Source organism: Coregonus lavaretus (genome assembly GCF_964263955.1).
Source record: "Coregonus lavaretus genome assembly, chromosome: 6".
Lineage (NCBI taxonomy): Eukaryota > Metazoa > Chordata > Actinopteri > Salmoniformes > Salmonidae > Coregonus > Coregonus lavaretus.
The window spans coordinates 28,018,891-28,042,022 of NC_139993.1; the positions used below are offsets into that span (position 1 = coordinate 28,018,891).

At 43.6% G+C, this 23,132-nt stretch overlaps 1 protein-coding gene across 1 annotated transcript in view; it reads left to right on the plus strand.

The window, feature by feature from the left end:
- The window catches only part of frem1b (Fras1 related extracellular matrix 1b), a gene marked incomplete at its 5' end in the record, with an annotated part of 56,417 nt that overhangs the window by 18,328 nt on the left and 14,957 nt on the right, over positions 1-23,132 (plus strand). Inside the window, 8 exons of the mRNA XM_084163772.1 lie at positions 11,378-11,563; positions 12,785-12,981; positions 13,348-13,573; positions 14,717-14,861; positions 15,874-16,019; positions 16,180-16,371; positions 17,463-17,727; positions 19,829-20,246. Of these exons, the coding sequence (XP_084019898.1) occupies positions 11,378-11,563; positions 12,785-12,981; positions 13,348-13,573; positions 14,717-14,861; positions 15,874-16,019; positions 16,180-16,371; positions 17,463-17,727; positions 19,829-20,246 (1,775 nt within the window). The remainder of the gene's footprint in view (positions 1-11,377; positions 11,564-12,784; positions 12,982-13,347; positions 13,574-14,716; positions 14,862-15,873; positions 16,020-16,179; positions 16,372-17,462; positions 17,728-19,828; positions 20,247-23,132) is intronic.

Genomic DNA, 23,132 nt, shown 5'->3' on the forward strand with positions numbered 1-23,132 from the left:
CTTCAGTCTCCTGGTTAGATAGAGTGGGTCACCGTCTCCTTTAGTTCACCTGTGGGGCACAAAACCTCTGACATACAGGTGTGGTTAATAAACTATCATACGTGTTGTTGTTGTTTTTTAAAGTATTTTGTCCTCTCCTTCGTATATATTTAATATTTAATCCAACCATCCCCCTTTTTGACACATGATTTGGCCATGTGTCCATATTAACACCTACCTAAACAATCACTTTGGTAATATTGGTAATTCATTATCCAATTGCCATTCCTCCACTCTGTCTTCTGTTATTTAATGGTTCAAATCAAATATATTATTACCAAATTATAATCTTCTTCACAATTTTCACAGTACTATAAATTACCCTCAACTTAGTAAAATAAACTATCTTAAAGTCCTCTTCTCATGCCTTTAGAATTTACTAGTGTGGATGATTAATTAACACCAGAAGGTTAAAACAGAGTTCAGAGGCAATTGAAATCATTTAACGAACTGTTTAATCCCATAGTATACTAAACATTAACATTATTCTAAATATTTCATAAATGTTAGTTATCCCAAGTGTTCATTAAATCCTCATGACATTCATTCTCATAAGAAATCATATATACCCCAAACTCAGCCAAAAGCTAAAAAACTCCATAAAATTCACTGTGTGCTCCTCTAAGACCTATCACCCTTGACCTGCTGAAACCCCCCAAAATTGAAACAACAAGGCTTTATAAACATCATACTAGGTGTGTTGTTTTTTGTTTGAAAAACCCAATTTGAAAAACAACCACAAATAGCCAGGCCTTAATTTGGTAGCTCACTTTTATGACCTAAATACTGCCTAACTCCACTACTGCTCCCCTAGCCCTTGGCAACATTCCAACGAGATGAGCTAATCTCTTTCTCCTGGTTATCCCCAGTCTTAACCCATCAATAATTGTTTGTATCAATCTAATTCCTCATTTCCCGCTAAACCATTTCAGTTCGCTATTCAATTTATTTAATTGTTCTCTCTGATTATGCCCTAATTAATAAAACAACTACTTGCTATCGTTGATTAGCATACATTTAATGATGTTCCTACCATCTGAACTGTACTGTCTCTCACCCTCCCCTTGCTCCTTCGGGGAGAGCACATGGTAACCTTATAACATATTTTCATAGACTTTTCTAGAATACTTCTATTTAAGCTATCTAATTCAACCTTTCACATTTCTCAATCCACATAGTAATCTAGGTATATAGCCCCCACTGCGAAAGCTTTGTCTACTGTCCCTACCTGTGTTCGAACCAGGGACATCGCCAGTCACTCCACACCATCTGCGATGCTCTCAAAGTAACTACTCCCAGTTCATAGAGCAAGTGACATCACCAAATGAAAATCGCAGTAGCTTTCACCTCAGCAAAAAACTCTCTCTCCCTTTGATTCCCTATTGAATAAGTAAGTTTTTCTATTTAACCCCAAAACACGCTACAAATAGTCCATTCAACATTACCAAACTAAATACTCAGTAGCATCCGGTCACCACCCACACCAGCCGTTGACTTCGCCTCATGCCACCGAAATGCCAAATAAACCATAATAGTTCAATGGAGCCCCCTATTGGCTCTCCCCTACCTATACATTACTTCCATAACCACATTAGTTATGGTCCGATTAGCAGTTAAACCTTATCACATGATCAAACAACGCCACAACCTTAAACTCATATGGGGCGGCAGGCAGCTTAGTGATCAATAGCGCCGCGCCAACAACCGAGAGGTCGCCGGTTCCAATCCCCGAGCCGACCAGGCGAAAAATCTGCCGATGTGCCCTCGAGCAAGGCACTCAACCCCAATCGCTCCTGCAAGTCGCTCTGGACAAGAGCGTCTGCCAAATCACCAAAAATGCAAAAGTAAATATTTTCCACTTTCTCACCCATGACGCACGTCTACGCTCAGATGAGCAAGTTCAGAATATCCATCGTCAGAAACCCCTAGGCACCTCTCAAATAATCACCCCGTGGTGTTCCCAGCCAACTCCAGTCTTTCCTCGCTCCAAAAGCCACAGTTTCGCTCTCTCCAGCCCCTCCCCTCGCAACTCTCTCTTCCTCTGGGAGCAGGCTCTTTTGAGGAGCTGTGTTAGTGTTTCCAATATTCTGTCGTTATTTAAAGTACTTTAATCTAGTTATTTAAATCAAATTATTCCCACCTAATTAGTTAAAGTTGGTGCATGTTTATATTTCAACGATAAACCGAATTATTTCAGTCTAATTGTTTAACCAGTATTTTGCAGGGTCAAACATCAAACGCCACAGTTCAATCATATCAGCTCAAACGTTTCAGTTCAGTCACACTAGTCATTCATCACTTTAGCTTTATGTTCCTAATTGTTATTAACGGGTTATATGGTTTAAGCAACCACAAACCCAACAGTTATCCCCAAATTATACAGTTTGGACAGCCACAGACGTTTTAATTCCCAATTAGTTTTCTATCAAGGTATACAGGTTTGTCATTCACACTCTCATGCATACGACAACACTCGCACTGTCTAACTTTTAAAGTACCTCCTATGAGTCTCTCAGTCATAGCTCGCACTGTCTAAACTATTTTAAAGTACCTCCTGTGAGCCTCAGTCATAGCTCGCACTGTCTAAACTATTTTAAAGTACCTCCTATGAGCCTTCAGTCATAGCGTCGCACTATCTAATCTATTTTAAAGTACCTCCTATGAGCCTTAGTCATAGCGTCGCACTATCTAATCTATTTTAAAGTACCTCCTATGAGCCTTAGTCATAGCGTCGCACTGTCTAATCTACTTTAAAGTGCCTCCTATGAGCCTTAGTCATAGCTCGCACTCCCATGGGTTTAACCATCACAATCATCAAACATTTGCATAGTATATTATGAAATCGAAATAGTATACTGTAATTGTTATTTATAGTACAATAGGGTTCATTACATCAAACAGGTGTTTCACAAAATTAATTTGGATAAAGCCAATGTGCAAAACTTTAGTTATATTACAATAGGGGTTTTGCTTACCTTTTTAGAAGCCCGGGCTATTTGTGAAACACACGGTTCGAAGACAGCGATTGTCCAATAGGCTGGATGAATTCCAGCGAAGTGAAGTTCCGCTACCAGATCACAGTCGGAGGTCACCAATTGTTAGAAATTGCGTAATTCAAATCTGGTATTGGAATAAGAATCAAGAGATCTTCAATCCAAGCTTAATTTATTATATGCAAAATGTATGTATGATAAGTATGAAGGTTCGTATATACAGGTCCACTGAAATACCACGCAGGGCACTCAGAGAACTAGAAGTATTGTTTACAGGTTCTTTCTCAAATACTCTGACAGAAAGCCTCCACCTCTTCTGTTGGCCAACCAGAGCAAAGGACTGAGTGTGGTTCAGCCAATCCGTTGGCGCAGGGGTTGGTCCCAACTCCTCGGCACTCCATTTGTTGCACATTGTTGCCAGGGATGTTGCCAGGCATAAGTTGCTATCATTATAACCTGTGGAGTCAGCACCCAAAAGACACCATTCCACTGTACTCCATGTACTGTCAAAGTCGCGTCAATTCAAATCTGGTATCAGGAACAAAAGAGGTCAACACGACTTCTAAGGTATACTAATTATTTTAATTAATGCAAAAACCTTCAATGGTAAATATGATGTTTCGTATATACGGGCTCTCTGTGATGTCTCGCAGGACACTCCAGACAACTAACACATTGTTCCAGAAACAATACCCAAATACTCTGACAGAGGGAGTTTCCCACTTCTCTGCTGGCCAATTAGAGTAAAGACTTGAGCGTGGTTTAAACTTTCTCAGCCAATCCGTTGATTCAGGGGTTGCTCTCATCTCCTCGGCGCCATTTGTTACACACTTCAGCCAGGCACAAGATTATCATAACAACCTATCATAGTGAGAAGAGCCAGCTCCCTTAGACATCATTCCTAGTCAAAGGAAGGCTCACAGATCACAAATAATTATTATAGTCTAGCATTTGAAGACACAATCCTTATCTTATTTTAACCCCTAAAACAGCTCTTCACATCAATCACAGCCTTGCCAGGTGTCACAGCCTACATTAGCCCAGTCAAGACTGCATTCTTTCTAAGTTAGTCATCCCATCAATTTAGGAGAATAATAAATCCCCAATAGTACCCATGTTCAAGGACGGTTTCACAGACAACAAAGAGAGAGTGTTCGTATCTGTGAGAAATACAAGTCTTATCTGTCCTACCCCTAACGTTCCTTACATGAATAACAGCCTGTTATGTGAAACAATTTATATCAGTACAGTTCAAACTAATGCATTCCTTTTAAGCTATTCATCACATACAGATCCAATTATGAGAAAAATAGAACCCAACAGAATGTTGAAGAGACTTTAAGTGACGGGCTGTTGATTGCAATGATTCTGAAAGGTTTGCCCGAATCATTTAAGCCGTTTGCCATCCACATAACGCAGAGTGACGAGCCGACAACTTATGGCAAGTTCAAAACCAAGTTGAGGAGCTATGAAAGCACCGAGAAGTTTAGCGCCATTTCCACTGACGACAACGTGATGAAGGCAAGTAACATTAAAGTTAGCTGGCCAAGAGGAAGAGATAAAGGGACCGAGATAACCTGCTTCAACTGTGGCCAGAAAGGGCACAAGGCCCGGGAATGTACCGTTACTGGAGAGCACAGAGAACGGAGACAGTGGTGTAGTTTTTGCAAGAGCTCCACTCATACTGACGCAAATTGCAGACGAAAAAGAAGAGACAATGTGAAACAAGCAACAGATGCTGAAGGCCACACATTTGCATTCAGAATAAGTGACTGTCAGGTTCGTGGACTGAAACAAAAAGGGCTGATGGTTGATACGGGAGCAACGTCACATATAGTCACGGACATCGGGAAGTTTAAGGAGTTTGACGAGACTTTCAAACCGGAAAAACATTCCGTGGAGCTGGCTGACGGAACAAGAACGAATGGTGTCGCGGAGAGGAGAGGTGCAGCGGAGGTTTACCTGAGAGACAACACGGGTCGTCGGGTGAAAACAACGCTGACGAAGGCGCTGTACGTGCCGTCGTTTCCACAGGACATTTTCTCTGTTAAAGCAGCGACAGCCAACGGAGCTTCAGTCAACTTTCGACAGGGGTGTAACAAGCTCATCCACAAGAACGGTACCACTTTTGACATCGAGGAGTACGATAGACTTTACTATCTTAACACTGTAAGTGATGAAAATGATGATGGATGTCATGGGTGCTATGATATTCACACATGGCACAAAATTATTGGCCACTGTAATTTTGAGGATGTGTCAAAGTTAGAAAATGTGACAGAGGGAATGAAAATCACAGGTAAGATTGACAAATCTACCCTCAACTGTGAAATCTGCACACAGGGAAAATTTGTTCAGAGCAGAAACAGAGAGCCTGATGAAAAGGCAAAAGCAGCTCTTGAGCTTGTGCACACTGATTTGGCTGGCCCTATTGAGCCAGAGGCAAAAGATGGGTTCAGATATACTCTAGCATTTACGGATGATTATTCAGGGGCAGTTTTTGTATATTTCCTAAAAGCAAAAAGTGATACTGTAAAAGCTACTGAGAAGTTTATTGCTTATGTGGCCCCTTATGGAAAAATAAAGTGTGTCAGGTCAGATAATGGCACAGAGTACACAGCCAAAGAGTTCCAGTCACTGCTCAGTAAGAATGCCATAAGACATGAAACTTCAGCCCCTTACTCACCCCATCAAAATGGGACCGCTGAGAGAAATTGGAGAACACTGTTTGAAATGGCAAGATGCATGCTACTTGAGAGCAACCTGTATGCTGTAATGCTGTAATGACTGCTGCAGTAATTCGCAATAGGTGTTACAATAAGCGTGTATGACAGACTCTACACTACATGTTTACTGGGAGAAAGCCTGATCTTTCAAAGATGAAATAATTTGGATCTGTTTGCTATGCATACAGACAGAACAAGAAAAAGTTGGACTCAAGATGTGAAAAGGGTATTTTTGTCAGGTATGATAAAAATAGTCCAGCATACCTAGTCTACTACCCAGACACTGGAAAAGTTCTTAAAAAACAGATTAGTCAAGTTCGTTACAAAAGGTGTAGTCGAACGCCAAACTCAGACAGATTTGGAAATGAGTGATGATCTTCATGGGGAGAGATTTCAATCCCCCATGCCAAAAGCCAAGATGGCAGATCAAAATTCTGCCATCTTGTGCAAATCGAGATGTGCAAATCGAGACTTCAGATAGTCAGAGTCCACGCTATCCAGACAGAGAGAGGAAGAAGCCCCAGTACTTAAAATACTATGAGTGTAAAGTGAAGTGTGATGACCAGATACCACCTAGTGTTGACTACTGCTACAGAGTAATGTGCAATGCACCACAAACCTTCAAAGAAGCAATGATTTCACCAAAATCAGAGATTTGGGCTACTGCTATGAAGGAGGAGATGGATTCCCTTAGGGAAAATGATACATTCACATTGACCACACTGCCAGAGGGTAAAAATGCAGTGGGGGGCAGGTGGGTCTATACGGTCAAAAACAATTCAGATGAGACTGAGACATACAAGGCAAGATATGTTGCAAAGGGGTATAGTCAAGTGGCAGGAATAGACTATAAGGATACTTTTTCTCCAACTGCAAATATGACATCAGTACGTTGTTTGATGCAGCTAGCAGCTCAGTATGACTTAGAGTTACATCAGATGGATGTCAAAACAGCATATCTACATGCTCCTATTGACTGTGAAGTGAACATGGAGCAACCAGAGGGTTTTGAAGTCAGGTCAGATACAGGTGAGCAACTAGTCTGCAAACTGAACAAGTCACTGTACGGCCTGAAACAGTCAGGAAGGAACTGGAACAAAATGTTGCATGATCACCTTAGTGAAAACGGTTTTACACAGAACCCAGCTGATCACTGTGTTTATAACAAACAAACTGCAACAGAAAGGATCATTTTGATAATTTGGGTCGATGATCTAATTATCGCTGCTAGTGATAGTGACTCACTCACAAGTGTAAAAAAAATGTTAAGTGAAAAATTTAAGATGAAAGATCTTGGGAGGCTTGGACATTTCCTAGGCATTGATTTTACACAAAGTGAAGGGAAAATGAAGATGAACCAAACAAGGTACATAACCAAGATACTGGAAAGGTTTGGTATGTCAGACTGTAAAACAAGGTCAACACCATGTGAACAAAAACAAAACTTTGATGGTGATGGTGAACCTATTGATTCAAAAAGGTATCGTGAAGTGATAGGCAGCTTGATATATGTTATGACATGTACAAGACCGGATATCAGTTGGATTGTCAGCAAGCTGTCACAATACCTATCAGAACCAAAAGAGCAACACTGGATAACAGCTAAACATGTGTTGAGGTACTTGAAGGGGACAATGAATCAGGAGTTGTGTTACAAAAAGGGGGTGGAAAAACTCAACCTCGTAGCATATAGTGATGCTGATTGGGCAGCAGATCAAAGTGACAGACGAAGCATAACAGGGTATTGTTTTAGTTTAACTAAATGTGGACCTGTTATTTCATGGAGATCTAAGAAGCAGCCAACAGTAGCTTTATCTACATGTGAAGCAGAGTACATGGCACTGGCTGCTACTACACAAGAAAGTTTGTACCTTGTACAGTTATTGGGCCAGATGGATAGTGAGTGCCAATATGCACCAGTAACAATCTTTGAAGATAACCAAGGTGCAATTGCTCTGTCAAAGAACCCAGTATGTCGTCAGAGATGTAAACATGTTGACATCAGATATCATTTCATTCGATCTGCACTCAGTGATGGCAAAATAAGTATTGAATATTGTCCAACGGCAGACATGGTTGCAGATGTTTTGACTAAACCTGTAACGAAGTTCAAAAATAAAAAATTATTGGGTTATATGTTTGGAATGTAAACTGACATTTGTGAGATGTATAACTGTAAGCTAAATGTGTTGATAGTTAGGTTGAATACGACTTGTACAGTATAAGAGCAAGTGGGGGTGTTAACATATAGACTAATATGTTATAAATTGTGTTCTTACACTGGTACAGTTATGCCCTATGAGAGATGTACAACTGCGCATGTGCGGAAATAAAAAAAGGGCATTCCCGCATTCTGGTTGAAACACCAACGATGAACATGTGTGTTTATTCCTCCGTTAAGTAAGCCGGTATTCCTGTCCTGAAGATGACAGCACCAACAGCTGTAATCGCTACAAAAGGTGCTTCAACAAAGTACTGAGTAAAGGGTTTGAATACTTATGTAAATGAGATATTTCCTGGGTTTGTTTTGTTGAAATTTGCTAAAAATTCTAAAAAGCAGTTTTTGCTTTGTTAGTATGGGGTATTGTATGTAGATTGATGAGGGGAAAAAACGATGTAATCCATTTTAGAATAAGGCTATTACGTAACAAAATGTGGAAAAAGTCAAGGGGTCTGAATACTTTCCAAACACACTAGAGAGTTACAGTACCAGTCAAAAGTTTGGACACACCTACTCATTCAAGGGTTTTTCTTAATTTTTACTATTTCCTACATTGTAGAATAATAGTGAAGACATCAAAACTATGAACTATAACACATACGGAATCATGTAGTAACCAAAAAAGTGTTAAACAAGTCAAAATATATTTTAGATTTCAGATTCTTCAAATAGGAACCCTTTGCCTTGATGACAGCTTTGCACACTCTTGGCATTCTCTCAACCAGCTTCACCTGGAATGCTTTTCCAACAGTCTTCAAGGAGTTCCCACATATGCTGAGCACTTGTTGGCTGCTTTCCTTCACTCTGCGTTCCAACTCATACCAAACCATTTCAAATGGTGGCTACTTTTAAGAATCTCAAATAAAAAAATTTTTTTGATTTGTTTAACACTTTTTTGGTTACTACATGATTCCATATGTGTTATTTCATAGTTTTAATGTCTAAAGAAAACCCTTGAATGAGTAGTTGTGTCCAAACTTTTGACTGGTACTGTACAGTGGCTTGCGAAAGTATTCCATTTAAATTACAGGTTGTAATGCAACAAAATACGAAAAATGAGGGGGATGGGGGATGAATACTTTTGCAAGGCACTGTATATAAAGATATATAGATACATACTGTATATCGAGAGAAACATATGAGCCATATATACTTGTATAGAGAGAGACATATTTAGACACACTCTATATATGGCTCTAGATCAGGGGTGTCAAAGTCATTTTGCCCCGGGGGCTGCATTCGGTCTTCAACGAGGTCCGGAGGGCCGCACTGAAAATTGGTTATATTTCCTCGCCGTCAAAATATGCAAAAGATTGTCCTCTATCCATCGTTTTCTGAATTTTCGATACTCCCTGACTGCTAGCTTTAATTTCGGTGATTATTAGCGAGCTGGACATTATTTACATTTACATTTTAGTCATCTTACCCAGAGCGACTTACAGTTAGTGAGTGCATACATTTTGTTTGCATAAATGTAGGTCCATTATCATTTCTACACAGTTTAGATTTGGTTTCAGTCATTTAAAAGTATATTTAGTTGGTTTTCCCCCCCAAAAGAAAAAATCAGCAACATATATATTTTTTAAAGTATTATTTGTATTTTTAATCCAACCACCCGCAGGCCGCATTGGACCCCCTCGTGGGCCGGATCCTAGACACCCCTGCAAACAAGGGTATACCAGAGACGCCTCATCTTTCTTTGTCTTGTCAATGCCGCTCTATGGGGAGCTGGGTGCATCGAACAAGACAAGATTCCCCATCACCTCAGTTCTATTGTTGTGAATTTTGGCCCGACGTGTAATGGTTTAACTACTTAGTGATAATCACAATCCCCTTAATGATGGTAAACACACGCTCAGACCATGGAAGTAATATCCCAGCCTGCCCTCTGCTTTGAAGCTGGGAGTTCAGTGGCAGGTGGCGGTACGCATCGCGCTAGCGGGAATCTCTTAATCAGCCGAGCACACACACTCTGCACTGGGAGAGGCAGCAGGGCGAGCATTGTGTCCCCACACACACACAAAACACACATGCATTCCTGGGGACAGTGAGGGAACGTCTCTCGCTAGAGCCCGAGCCAAGAAGAGGGATTGGACCATAAAGCCCCCTGCATGTGACAGGCAACTTTGTCGTTATCAATAGGGAACAGTGACCACTGGGAGAGAATGAGAGGACTAAGAAGGGTGTTAGGAGATGGGGAGTAGAGACGGAGAGTGGCTGTTGTGAGCATGGTGTGTGTGTGTGTGTGTGTGTGTGTGTGTGTGTGCACGCGTGCGTGCATGTTGTGTATGTGTTTGGTGGTGTGTTTCTTTGTGTATTCTTGTGTGTGTGTGTGTGTGTGTGTGTGTGTGTGTGTGTAGTTGAGAAGGGGGGTTGTTAAGGCATTTAATGGAAACCCCTTGCTGGGTGTTGTGTTGTAAATTACTGCATGGTGTTGTGGTGTGTTATTGCATGCAGAGGGCACACATACAGCTGGTCAGACTTATTCCTCTGCTGTGTTGGGGAGGGGAGCTAACGTTAGCAAACTGGTGGGCGCCGAGCAGACACCGATTCCCCACGAGGCCTACTGGACAATGAAGGCCCCAGCAAACAAAAGACAGAAAGGAGCATCCCTTGCTCACAAAAGAAAACACGTTAGGCCTCCTCTCTACCCCTCTTGCTGCCAAGATTATCTATCCTGGCCCACCATACCCCATCTCGACCATGACCAGGTAATTCGCTAATCCCAGCCAAGAAAAAAATGAATATTTATTCTCAATCTTCGCTGCTGCATAGCAGGCCCACAAACAAAATCTGGAGTAGTTTGCAGGGGAAATGTAGTTGTCTAATTAATTTGCATTGAATAAAGAGAATTAGCGGAGCGAAACAAAAAGGAATCCGGCTTTGCCTCTTTTCTTGTTTGGGGGACAGTGTTTTTTATCACCTGTATCCCAGACATTTGGTCATTAACTACACACACACACACACACACACACACACACACACACACACCTCATCCCCCCTTCGATCAGTGTGGATCCTGATCCAAGCCTTCATCCCATCATTGCCCATTCTCCATTCATTATTTATCAGTGCTGTAAATGGGTGCAGACACCAGCGAGCACAGGCATGATGGCTTTATCAGCACCCAGGTGGCAGCGTGCTGGCCAAGAGCCGAGAGAGGGAGGATGGGAGAGAGAGAGAGAGAATGTGAGAGAGGAGAGGGAAGGAAGAAGATTGGCATACGTTTAGGGATGGATGGATACATTTACTAACCAAATGTATGATGCCTCTTAAGCTTCTGAAACCATTACAAAAAAATGTGAGTGAATTGCGTAAGAGAATTCCATTGCAATAATTTCATGTGCAATCATTTCATGCAATCATTTAATGTGTCTTTCACTGTGTGTCCCTGTTAGGTGACATGTTTGTGGTGGACGAGGGCTCCTCAAACTGTCTATGTGGGGGAGTGCTGGGGGCTGAGGACCCCGATACGTACCCTGAAGAGCTCCTCTTCATCCTGGAAAACCCACCACTACAGGGCTTCCTGGAGAACACCCTGCCCTCGCCAGGCTTTGAGAAGAGCAACGCAGGCCTCAGAGTGGGTCAGTGGCACACAGATCCTTAAAGTGATAGCTGAAGGGAAGTTCATGCCAAATCTATATTTGGGTGGAAGTCCCCATACCTGTGTCTGAAGGCCCATAGTGACAGAATCAACAATAATCCATTGTTCACTTCTGCCACAGCTAGGAGTTAGCATAATTAGCATCATCCAAATTCATGAATGTAAACAGCGGTACCGATGTAAGCAAAGCTGAATTGCAAGCAGAAACTTCCTCAAAAACACTTCAAACTAAGTTCAGTAGTTGGTGCAGGGATTTTTTAAACACGCATACTGCTGAAATAATCGCTGGGATTTTGTCACTCAAAACTGGAACTATTTCCATATGTAGTCTCAAAGCCGCAACTGTTTCTGTTGTTTTCTGTAACATGAACAATAAAGTTATATTGTATTCCATTGGGCACTCAGATCCTGATTGATTACCAGCTGTGAACAAACTCACCAGTGGCTATCAGAGCATTGGAATATTCTGATACTACTTCAAAAATAACGACGGGCAAGAAAACATGGACAGGTTCTTCGCGAGCATCGACACTTCCAAACTTAGTTTTAAGTGTTTTTGAGGAAGTTGTGGCTTGCAATATAGCTTTTCTAACATCGGTACCGTTGTTTACATTCATGAATTTGGAAAATGCTAATTATTCTAACTCCTGGCTGTGGCAGAAGTAAACAATGGATTATTGTAGTTTCTGTCAATATAAGCCTTCAGACAGAACTCAAGGCAAGGGGAATTCCACCCAAATATAGATTTAGCATGAACTATCCCTTAAGCTCTGTAGTCAAAAGGTTAGCCATGGTTAGTTCACCACACCATGGTTAGTTCTAAGTTGGCCATTAGTTATCTTGCTGATATCTACTGACACAAGCTATTATGACTGTTAAAAAAAAAAAAAAAACTTAATCCGGCTCAAAGGACAAGGAATTCTATATCCGGTTCGAAGGACCAATAAGGGACAGCCTTTTTAACACATGTTATATCATGCTTATATGGCAGTAAAGCTTTGTGACTATCACATTTTTTTTTGAATTATGTGAATAAGATACTGCCTAGGCCCACTGTTCTCCCATACACTGCTGTTGTGTTCGGTGTACTCAGTCTCAGCCAGAATGGACCTTGCACACAGTTAACTCTAAGTCGACAAGAGTACAATGAAACATATTCATTTCTACTCATACCCCTGCTGTGTTGTTGTTGTGTGTTCAGTCTCATTCAGCCTGCTCCACCTCAGAGCCGGCTACATCAACTACGTCCAGGCGGAGCACCAGGGGACTGAGCCCACCGTGGACCAGCTGGTGATCAGTGTGAGCGACGGGATGCACAAGTCTACCCCCGTCCCCTTCTACATCATCATCCACCCCACCAACGACGAGACTCCCTCTCTGATGCTTAGCAACTTCACCGTAAGTCGCCTCACATCCATTCATCTAACGCTTGAAGTCTTTGGCCATGTTTAAATACTTTGGAAAATGCACCCTCCTGTCATCCCACTGATCTGACACGACTTGGTGGGTCTAAGCTATGGGGTGGAATCTTTGCTTTCGCATATCCAACCGTGTTAGACTAGTGATTACCTCAAGGAAGGGAGAGAGGAAGGAGGCATTTTCACAGTGTTCAAACAGGTCCATGGTCCGCGACGGAGTCTTCCCTCTCTTCCTATGACGTCTCCTCCTCCATCTCCTCACACCACACCTGCTTAATTTCCTTCCTTCCTTCCTTTCTTTCCCTTTGGACTCATCCTCCTTTTCCTCATCCCTCTTTTTCCCCAGGTGATAGAGGGAGGGATGAAGGAGCTGAGTCCGGCCATTTTGAACGCGTTGGACTTGGACGCCCCGGCTGACATTTTGACCTTCACAGTGTTGGTTCCCCCAGCCCACGGGACCCTGCTGAACGGGATCTATGGAACGGAGATGAGCCGCTATAAGAAAATGGGCCCCAAGCTACTGCTGCAGAGCCTGATTGTACATACCTTCACCATGGAGGAGCTCAAACAAGGTGAGACACTTGAATTGTATGTATATGTCGGAAGCACCACTGTAGCCCGAAAAGTATTTGCCCTTAGGGGACCAATAATGATTTAAACAGAATTGATTTGAATAATCTTATTCAGTTTATGGTCGAAATATTGCAATAAACTCTACAGGAGCATATGGCTTACTGTAGGCCTATGTCTGTTATTCTATGCACCGGGAAGAATTGTTGTGCACCGTTGTTTTTTTATCTATAGTAAGGCAGCAGTTGCCTTCATGTATCACTGTGTATTCTTTTGGTTTAGTGCCATATGTTGACTAGTGTCATTTGTTAGTCTATGCCTTTCTGGGTTTAAGGTTGTTGGGTTGTTATTCGGGGGGTACAGTATTTGCATCCCACTACAAGGCCAGCCTGCCCCTTCCTCCCTCTCCCTTCCTTCCAGAGGGCTGTGCGTTGTGTTGTCATCGTCGTCGGGGTCAGGCCCCTGCTGAACAGATGTTCGAGACAGAGGTCGCAGAGCGCCCGTGGTGCTGCTGCTGCTGTCTCCGCTGCACACGGTCCTTCCAACTGCTCTCTCTCTCTCTCTCTCTCTCTCTCTCTCTCTCTCTCTCTCTCTCTCTCTCTCTCTCTCTCTCTCTCTCTCTCTCTCTCTCTCTCTCTCTGCTGCCTGCACAATTACCTCACAGCCACTGTACACTGAGTGTTCAGTCACTGAGCACACATGCACATACACGCACACACTCCTTGTTAGCAGCTGACCCATGGAAACATAGGTGAACAAGGCTTTAGGTCAATCTGTTTGGTTTGGCTTCTTCAAAGACCATAGCAATAGTGAAAATTGCCAATGTGTTTGTGTGATGAGCCCAATTTGATACTGTTGAAAAAACGAGTGGAAAATGTGATGCGTTGACAGCACTCCTTTTTCGCAACAAAACATTACAGTTCTTGGAAAAGTTAGTTTCTCATTTCAACGACATATTTAAATTTTTTGTAGAAATACTTCAATGTCTCTACCCTAAAAACATACATTTACACAGGTTGCTACTCTATTTACAACACGACCGAACACCCCAACCCAAAATCCCACCAAAATCCCACCAATCTGTCCTCCCGTTCACCCTCTCCCACCCTCTCCCTGACTCTTCCCCTCTTGGCCCCTATCTGCAGGAATGAGGATCATGTACATGCACGATGACACGGAAACCCTGAAGGATTCGTTCACTGTGCAGCTGACAGATGGCCGCCACACAATCCAGGGGACCGCTCGCCTCCTTGTCCTACCAGTCAACGATGAAAAGCCCCGGCTGCTAAAGTAAGGATAAGAAGAACGCCCTGGGAGGAACACTCGGAGCCAAGAAGGGGATAAGGGAGGGTTGGGTGAGGAAGGGGAGGGAGGGGGAGGAAGGGAATGTGGGGGTGGGGGGAAGAGAGAGATCGGGAAAGAAAGGGGGTGAGTGAAGGTGGGCAAGAAAGCGGATGGAATGGAGGGAGGGAGGGAAGGGGAGGTGGAGGATTGGGGCAGAAGGGGGATGGGGAGGGTGGGGGGGTATGGACTCGGGGGTCAACACACACAAACCTATACAGCACATGTGGCGGGTGTGGGAGTATGTTAAATCTCCCTGTGTCCCCCACTCGAATGAGTGACTGGGAATCAAGTTACATCCTTGAATAGGTCCTCCTCCTCCTCCTCCTCCTCCTCCTCCTCCTGTTGTTCCACTATTTCTCCTTAGATCAGGAGTTTTTTTGAATCAGTGCGTTGGCACGGGTTGCAGTCCATAAAGGCCGCATAGGCAGAAGTAATGTGGCTTTTTGGCAGATGCCCACTTCCTTGTTTGCGGTGCCCTGGTGGATGGCTCTGACAGGTCTCTCCTGCTCGCCTGGCCCATTGTTCCATGCCAGGCAGCAGGGGGAGGGAGGGGATCTGGTGTTGTTGACGTGTGTTCAGGATGAGGACTCATCTGAGCGTGCTAGGTTTAGGGAGGCTAGGGTGTTAGGGGCTCTGTGGCCCTAGCTGCATGTGTCTTTCTCTATCTCTGTGGCCCACTGTGTTTGTCCTTCTCTCTCTGGGCTGGGGCCCCTCAGTTGACTGGTGCTAGTCGGTACTGCTTGTAGGGAGCTGTATATGAGTTGGAACTGGTACTTTGCTCACGTGTGTACCTTCTCCTCCTTTTGTCCCCAATGTCTCTGTGGCCCTCAGTGTCTTTGCTGGGGGTTGTACGCTCTAATAATGTCTCTCTCTCTCTCGCTTTCTCTTTCTCTCAGTAGCCCCTAGTATTTATTTGTGTTTCTGTGGTCCTGACCATCTCGTGTATCTTCTCTGTTAGAAATGCAGGTGTGGAGGTGGACTGGATGGACAGGAGGGTGATCTCCAGTGTGGTGTTGGAGGCAGAAGACCTGGACACTCCTCCCAGTAAGCTCTACTACATCCTCAACGCTGGGCCCAGGTTTGGCAGGCTGCAGCTCAAGGTTAGTGCAAAGCATGGCCCCTCTTCAAATGATACTGAGAATCAAGATATTTAATAACGCTATCTATAGCGTCTCCAGATACACCTGACGTCACCCTCCTGACCTACATCTGACCATGTGTAAAAGTAACATTTTAGTGTGTCCTCTTCCCTTTGTGCAGGCAGAAGCTGGCTGGACAGACGTGGGAGCGGGTCAGAACTTCACCCAGGAGGACGTGGAGCTGAACCGCGTGTGGTACGCCCACACTACCGGCACCGGGTTCAAAGGTCATGACAGCATCCGTTTCGTCCTCAGTGACCTAGACAACGAGACTCCTCCTCAGAGCTTCTTCATCTCAGTACGCACCATCCAGAAGGGTGAGGACAGGACAGCCACATGGACACGGTGTCATTGTTATTATTAGTGTGCTTGTTGAAATACTTTAAGACAAATAAGCACGCACATTTTTTTCAGGAAATTTCGTTTTCTAGTTCCTTGTAATTTGTCTTTAACATTTTGAGGTGGGCCATCTCTTCCTCTCTGGAGGAGCCTCCTCTTTTATCCGCATAATGGAACTACTTTATCAATCACATGCTAGCACATAGTCGCACATTGTCTCTACATCTAGCATTACGTAGTACTTAGCTGGCAAAGAAAAAGGTAAATAAATAGGTAAATTCAGTCACTGAACTTTTCCTAGACAGGTTACAGCACTCAGCTACAGCACTACCCAACAGTATACCACAACAGTACACCTCGTTAACCCACCAAGACACAACAACAACAACCTGGGTGACGCATGGCACGGCAGCCATTTTGTGCCTCAACGCATCACACACGCATCAGCAGCGGCCCAAAACAAACTTTCTCCAGCCACTGCGTCTTGGCCATGTATAATTGAATAGGTGGCTTTCCCTATAGCCAGGCCAGCTTTGCCAGTTGGGTGAGCATGACATGCGAGGCGGGGTGAAGCGAAGAGTTGAGGAGAGGGAGTGCAATCAGTGGTGCGCTTGGCCCTCTTGGCTCAGTACCCTCTGATCCTGGAGGAGCGAAGGTGAGAAAAGCCCATGCGCTCAGCACCGCAGGAAGAGCCACCTCGGAACGTGAATAATTGAAGGATGTAGGGAGTGAACAGATGTAGAGTTTTGGTTGCCTCTGCAGTTCTCTTGTTGTTGTGTTGTCGTCATCATTGCTCTCTCAAGTCGCTGCCAGGCTATTATTGAAAACAAACCATTCATACGGGTTTTTGGTACAGTTCATATTGTGCTAGCCTATCAAATCAAGTGCATCTAAGTTAAGCTGACAGTCCCTGATATCGGGCACTATCATGCTTTATTTGATGCTTATAATACACTTTTATCTATTTTATAACTCAGAAAGAAAAAAATGAAGCATTGATACATTTAACAGTAAAATAGACACAAAAAGCTGCTATTGCTTGACGTAATGACTGTTCTCATGTGTCCAGGTGACATATTGCTGGTCACCAGGCCGGTCACCCTGATGGAGGGAGAGCGGCTCATCCTGACCACAGACATCCTACTGGCTACGGACGGGGCGGCCAGACCAGGGGAGCTGCTCTACACCGTGTCCATCCCGCCCAAACATGGACACGTCCACGCCGTCCAGCATCCCGGAATGCCGTTCCACGCCTTCTCCCAGCTGGACGTGGCGGCTCAGCGTGTGTGTTACACCCACGACAACAGTCACACGGCTGAGCAGGACTCCTTCAGGTCAGACTGACACGTTGTAGTATTTTGTTTCATTTTGTATTTTTTGGTTGGACATACAAGACATAGGATAGATACAAACATTTATTGGAATAGTCTATATCCATTTTCTTTAGACTGACACATTAGTTGAATATTGGATGATCGAATTTAAAGCTTTTATTGTTCATTCAGATTTCATTGGATGTGTATTTGGCTCAAATTTCAGGCACAATTATGTAAACAATAAAAAAAATATATCTCCTTTTGACTTAAAAAGATATGGCATAAAATGTCATTAATTGGTCTGTTGATTTTAACTGAATAAGGAAGATGTTAGATTTTTTTAATCACCGACACAGTGCCTGCCCAAAAAGTATCACACATAAAAAGAAGCAAGAGATGAGAGCGGCCTGCTACAGTATGTTTATGTGCTTCTTCCAGACAATTTGGCAGGGGGCTTGGGTGGTGAGAGAGATGGTGGGCGTATGACTGACCTGTCCTCTCCTCTGTCTGCTCTCCTCTCCGTCCCTGGTGTGTCTGAGGACGCTGGTTTGTCACCCAGAAGCCTGGCACACACACACACACAAACACACACACACACACACACACACACACAGAGAGAGAGAGCCTGGCTGTGTTTCACCTCAGGGTCAGCTGGGAGCCAGGAGCCTTTCTGCAGCCAAGCTATCAAAGGACGAGAGGAGATGAGAGGGGGGAGCACTTTAGTGGGCGCACACACACTGCCTATGCTCTCTGCCAAAGAGGGAGGTGATAGCCGTCCGGCATGGGGCAGTAGTGATGGTATTTCTTAACTGACGCATTGAACCCAATAGAGCAATCAGCCATGTTATCCACCCGCTTCTAAGAACTCAAATACAAACTGACTACATCCTTAGATCTAAAGCATCCATCTATTTAACTGTGACTAGTTCTACTGGGTTCTACTGGGTTCTACTTGGTTCTGGTTAAACCCATGTGTATGAGCGTATCTGACCAGCTCCATGCTGTATTGGTGTGCGCTACAGAATGTTCCATTTGGAGGGTGACTGGGGGCAGTGTGTGATGGCAGCGGTTGGAGCCTCGGATGGGGCCACACCTGAGCACACACCTGTGCGTAAGAGCAGGGGCCTGGCTCAGGCCCCAGGCAGAAGGTGTTTTCTATGCCCCCCTCTTCTGGTTGCTGTGACAGCGGATGATGAATGGGCATTATTAGGAGAATGATAACGCCGGCTGGCATCGGTTGCCATGGCGGCCAGAAAGGAGTGTACAGAGTACAGACAGACAGGCATCTCTGGGAACAATTACCTAGCAAATATGGGATGGTGGAGGTGGCAGATGTTGCACCGGTTTGGCTTAGAGAGGGGGACCTGTGTGTGTGTGTGTGTGTGTGGTGGCCAGTGTTTGTCATGGTGGAGCCTAGGGCAGTTCTCAGCTGCAGGGCTGCAGGGCTGTGTGTGTGAGAGGCAGATTGACTTGGCAGCGAGTTGAACGAGGGCTAAAATCTGTCCACACACACACCATTGTCCCAATTTCAGCTCCAGTGCATTGTCATTGTAGCATGTGGTGAGCCATGGACTGGTCTGTGAACACACAAGACTCATCCAGCTTAAAAATGGGAAAGGGGCCCTTATGATTGATTTATTGCCTTTTTACATTGGATCTGTAATAATAGCTAGCCTCATCATGGGAGAATAATGTGATGGATTTTGTGTTTTTAGATAACTTTGAGATTATATTGATTTTGGTAGTTCTTTTTCAATGCTATAGCAAATTTTTTTTAAATAACTTTCTATCATACAGATCGTGTTTGCCAGTGGCATCATGCAAAAATGGCCTGATTGCTTATCATTTAATTTGTACACTTTCCCCATCTATCTTTTGCTGTTATACAAGATGTCCACGAGTTGGCATTAGCCCTTTGAACTGTACCTCCATCTCCTGTGTTTTAATGGATACACCACCGCAATAGCCCACAGCAAAACCACCAGTTCACCTCATTATACAGTCCTTTACCAACCAATCCTAACCCGTTTTTACACCAACCGTGATCTGTGCTTTCTGTGCCAAACTACACGACAATAACCAAACTTCATCCATCCACTTTTCCATTTCCTCCCCACAGCTTCGTCGTCACCAACGGCATCAGCTCCCGCAGCGGCTCCCTGCACTTCACCATAGAACACGGTGACCGGATCCCGCCGTCCCTCAACCGCAATACTGGCCTCCAACTGACAGAGGGAGCGGTGAAGACCATCACACCAGACCACCTGGAGCTCACCGACCCCGATACTGCTGTGGGGAATCTGACCTATGCCCTCACCCAGCCCCCGCAGTACGGCAAGCTGCTCCTCAAGGGGTACCCACTGACGGTACCCCGTTTTACCCAGACTGATATCAACAACATGGACCTGGCTTACCAACACTACCAGGGCAGCCTGGCCCAGATTGACAGATTTAGTCTGATGCCGTCTGATGGTACTAACAGAGGATACCTGGAGTATGGACAGCTGAAGGAGGAGCCGCTGTTCTTCACAATACAGGTGGGCTTTACTGGTTTTTATACTTCACCAAATCTTGTATGCCAGGGAGGTATTCTGATCTTTTTTTCACTTATCTCTGAAAAGATCTGATGTGATTGGTAAAAAGACCAATTAGTGAAAAAAAGGTTGAATTGGGTTGCCTGCGTGAACGCAGCCCAAGTGTCAAATCAAATCAAATCAAATCTTATTGGCCACATGCGCCGAATACAACAGGTGCAGACATTACAGTGAAATGCTTACTTACAGCCCTTAACCAACAGTGCATTTCTTCAGAATATGAGCGCTGATCTAGGACCAGTTATGCCTTTTAGATCATTATTATACAATGCTCCCTCCCTCCACTCCAGTCCCGAACTGCTTTAATCAACTCTTCATTTTCCCCTAAAATATTCTTATTTTTATTTCCTTTTTGTTTGTGTCCTGTAATTCAGCTTTTAGCTGTGAATGTGTACAAGCTCAAATAAACCTTACTATAATATACACTGAGTGTACAAAACATTAGGAACACTTTCAATTACATAGACTGACCAGGTGAATCCAGGTGAAAGCTACAGTATAGCTACTTATTGATGTCACTTGTTAAATTCACTTCAATCAGTGTAGATGAAGGGGAGGAGACAGGTTAAAGGAGGATTTTTAAGCCTTGAGACAATTGAAACATTGATTGTGTATGTGTACGATTTAGAGAGTGAATGGGGAAGACAAAGGATTTAAATGCCTTTGAACGGGGTATGGTAGTAGGTGCCAGGCGCACTGGTTTGAGTGTGTTAAGAACTGCAACGCTGCTGGTTTTTCACGCTCAACAGTTTCTTGTGTGTATCATTGGAGTCAACATGGAATGCTTTTGACACCTTGTAGAGTCCATACCCCGACAAATTAAGGGTGTTCTGGGGGCAAAACTCAATATTAGGAAAATGTTCTTAGTGTTTTGTACACTCGGTGTATATGGACATGAAGGACCTGATCCTAGATCAGCGTTCTTACACTTAGACACTTTGTGAATATGAACCCAGGCTTCTAAGCCTATAGTGTCACCAGACATACAGTACACAGATGTACTAAACGTTTGCAGCTTTTATTTGCAAACGCAAATAAAGTACAAAAGCGAGAACCAAATTCTTGTTAAAATAAAATGATGAAAAGGTTCATAATAACCGAAGTGCAACTATCAATCATGCTTTTTTCCAAACAATCATTTCTACTTCCCACAAGCAATTATTTCAACATGAGCTATATTTGTAGTGGTATTCACTCAGACAGGGAGAGAGGAGAGAGTTAACCTTCCCTACAGTATTGCATACTAACCTGTCAGGCTGCTGGGCTGTTGTGGCCAGGTCGATGGGGCTGCTGCTGTGACACTCTGTTCCTTGTGCCTCCCCTCTCCTGTGGCCCGCCACGCACTCACATATTCTAGAGCTGAAACGGTCAGCCAGGCGGATAACCTGCTGGCCAGCCTACCCTGCCCTGGGCCTCTGTGTGTGTGGGGGGGGGGGGGGTCATAAGCAGGCCTGGCCAGCAAATGTTCCCCTCGGTCTAGCGAGACTCTCTTTCTGTCACTTGGCTAGGGCCGCGCTACACTACCGTGAGCCAAACAGCGCGGGTCCGCTCCTCTCGAATGCTCAACATCTGGCCCCCTTAAGACTGTACAATGCATAATATGCCTTAATAAGTATATAGGTTGAGAACTGTTGTGTAAGAGCACAGTTTGAAAGATATGGCATATAGAACCAAACCGGATGGACATCATGAAAATGATCGAAGAGGTTGATGGTAGAGGAAGTTCAGGAGTAAAAACAAACAAAATATAATGATTGTAAAATTGACTGTGTCCATAAAATGTATATTGTATGTATAAGCTGGAAGTATAGGCCTAAGCATTGTTCACTAGTTTACTCCAATTAGGGGAGGGGTGGTGGGGTTGGAAAGTAATAAAGGGAAAAAAAAATGTTTTAAAGGATATGTATATATATGTATGTATATGTATTTATATGTGTGTATGTATGTATGTGTATATATATGTATGTGTGTATATATATATATATATATATATATATATATATATATATATTTGCGAAATAAAACATATGGGGGATTGGAAGTGATGCAGACAATTACATTGATGGAAGGTACAATCTATCTGCAATATTAAAGGTGATCTACCCCCTAAAAAACAAAAAAAACAAAAAACAAAAGTGATTAGAAAAAATAGATACAAAAATTTAAGACTGTACCATGCATTCAGTACAGTAGCACTAGCATAATGAATAATGTCTACAACAGACCTCACAAGTGGAGGACCTCAGAGGGTATAGTACAGGTAGTGCATGATAACAAGCTGTGTAAATAACTATATCACGTATATCCTTCATATATTTGCCCTTATTGCTCTCCAATTGTTCTCTGTATGCAATCAGAGAGGACTTTATTTGGGCCAAACATCATAATTTTTGTCTGATATGTTACTAAAAAGAACGTACCAGAATACAATACAATACTCTTTTTTTTATTGCATCTATGAAGAGGACTTGCTATCTACTACAGTGGAATTAAGATACTCACACCAACGGTTCTGTTGTCATGAGACATAATCAGAGCACCCTCTTCTGGCCTTTTGATAGAAGTGCATGTGACAGTACATTTACTGTGGTCACTAACACTGGTCATGGAGACCCACATGGTGTGCAGGTTTTTGTTCCAGCCCAGCACTAACACCCTTGATTCAACTAATCAGCTGATCACCAAGACCTTGATTAGTTTAATCAGTTGTGTGTATTAGTGCTGGGCAGGAACAAAAGCCTGCACAACATGTGGGTCTCCAGGACCAGTATTTGCTGAAAGGATTTGTCATGGGCCTCCAGATTCTCAAAACTACAGCTTCACCATTGA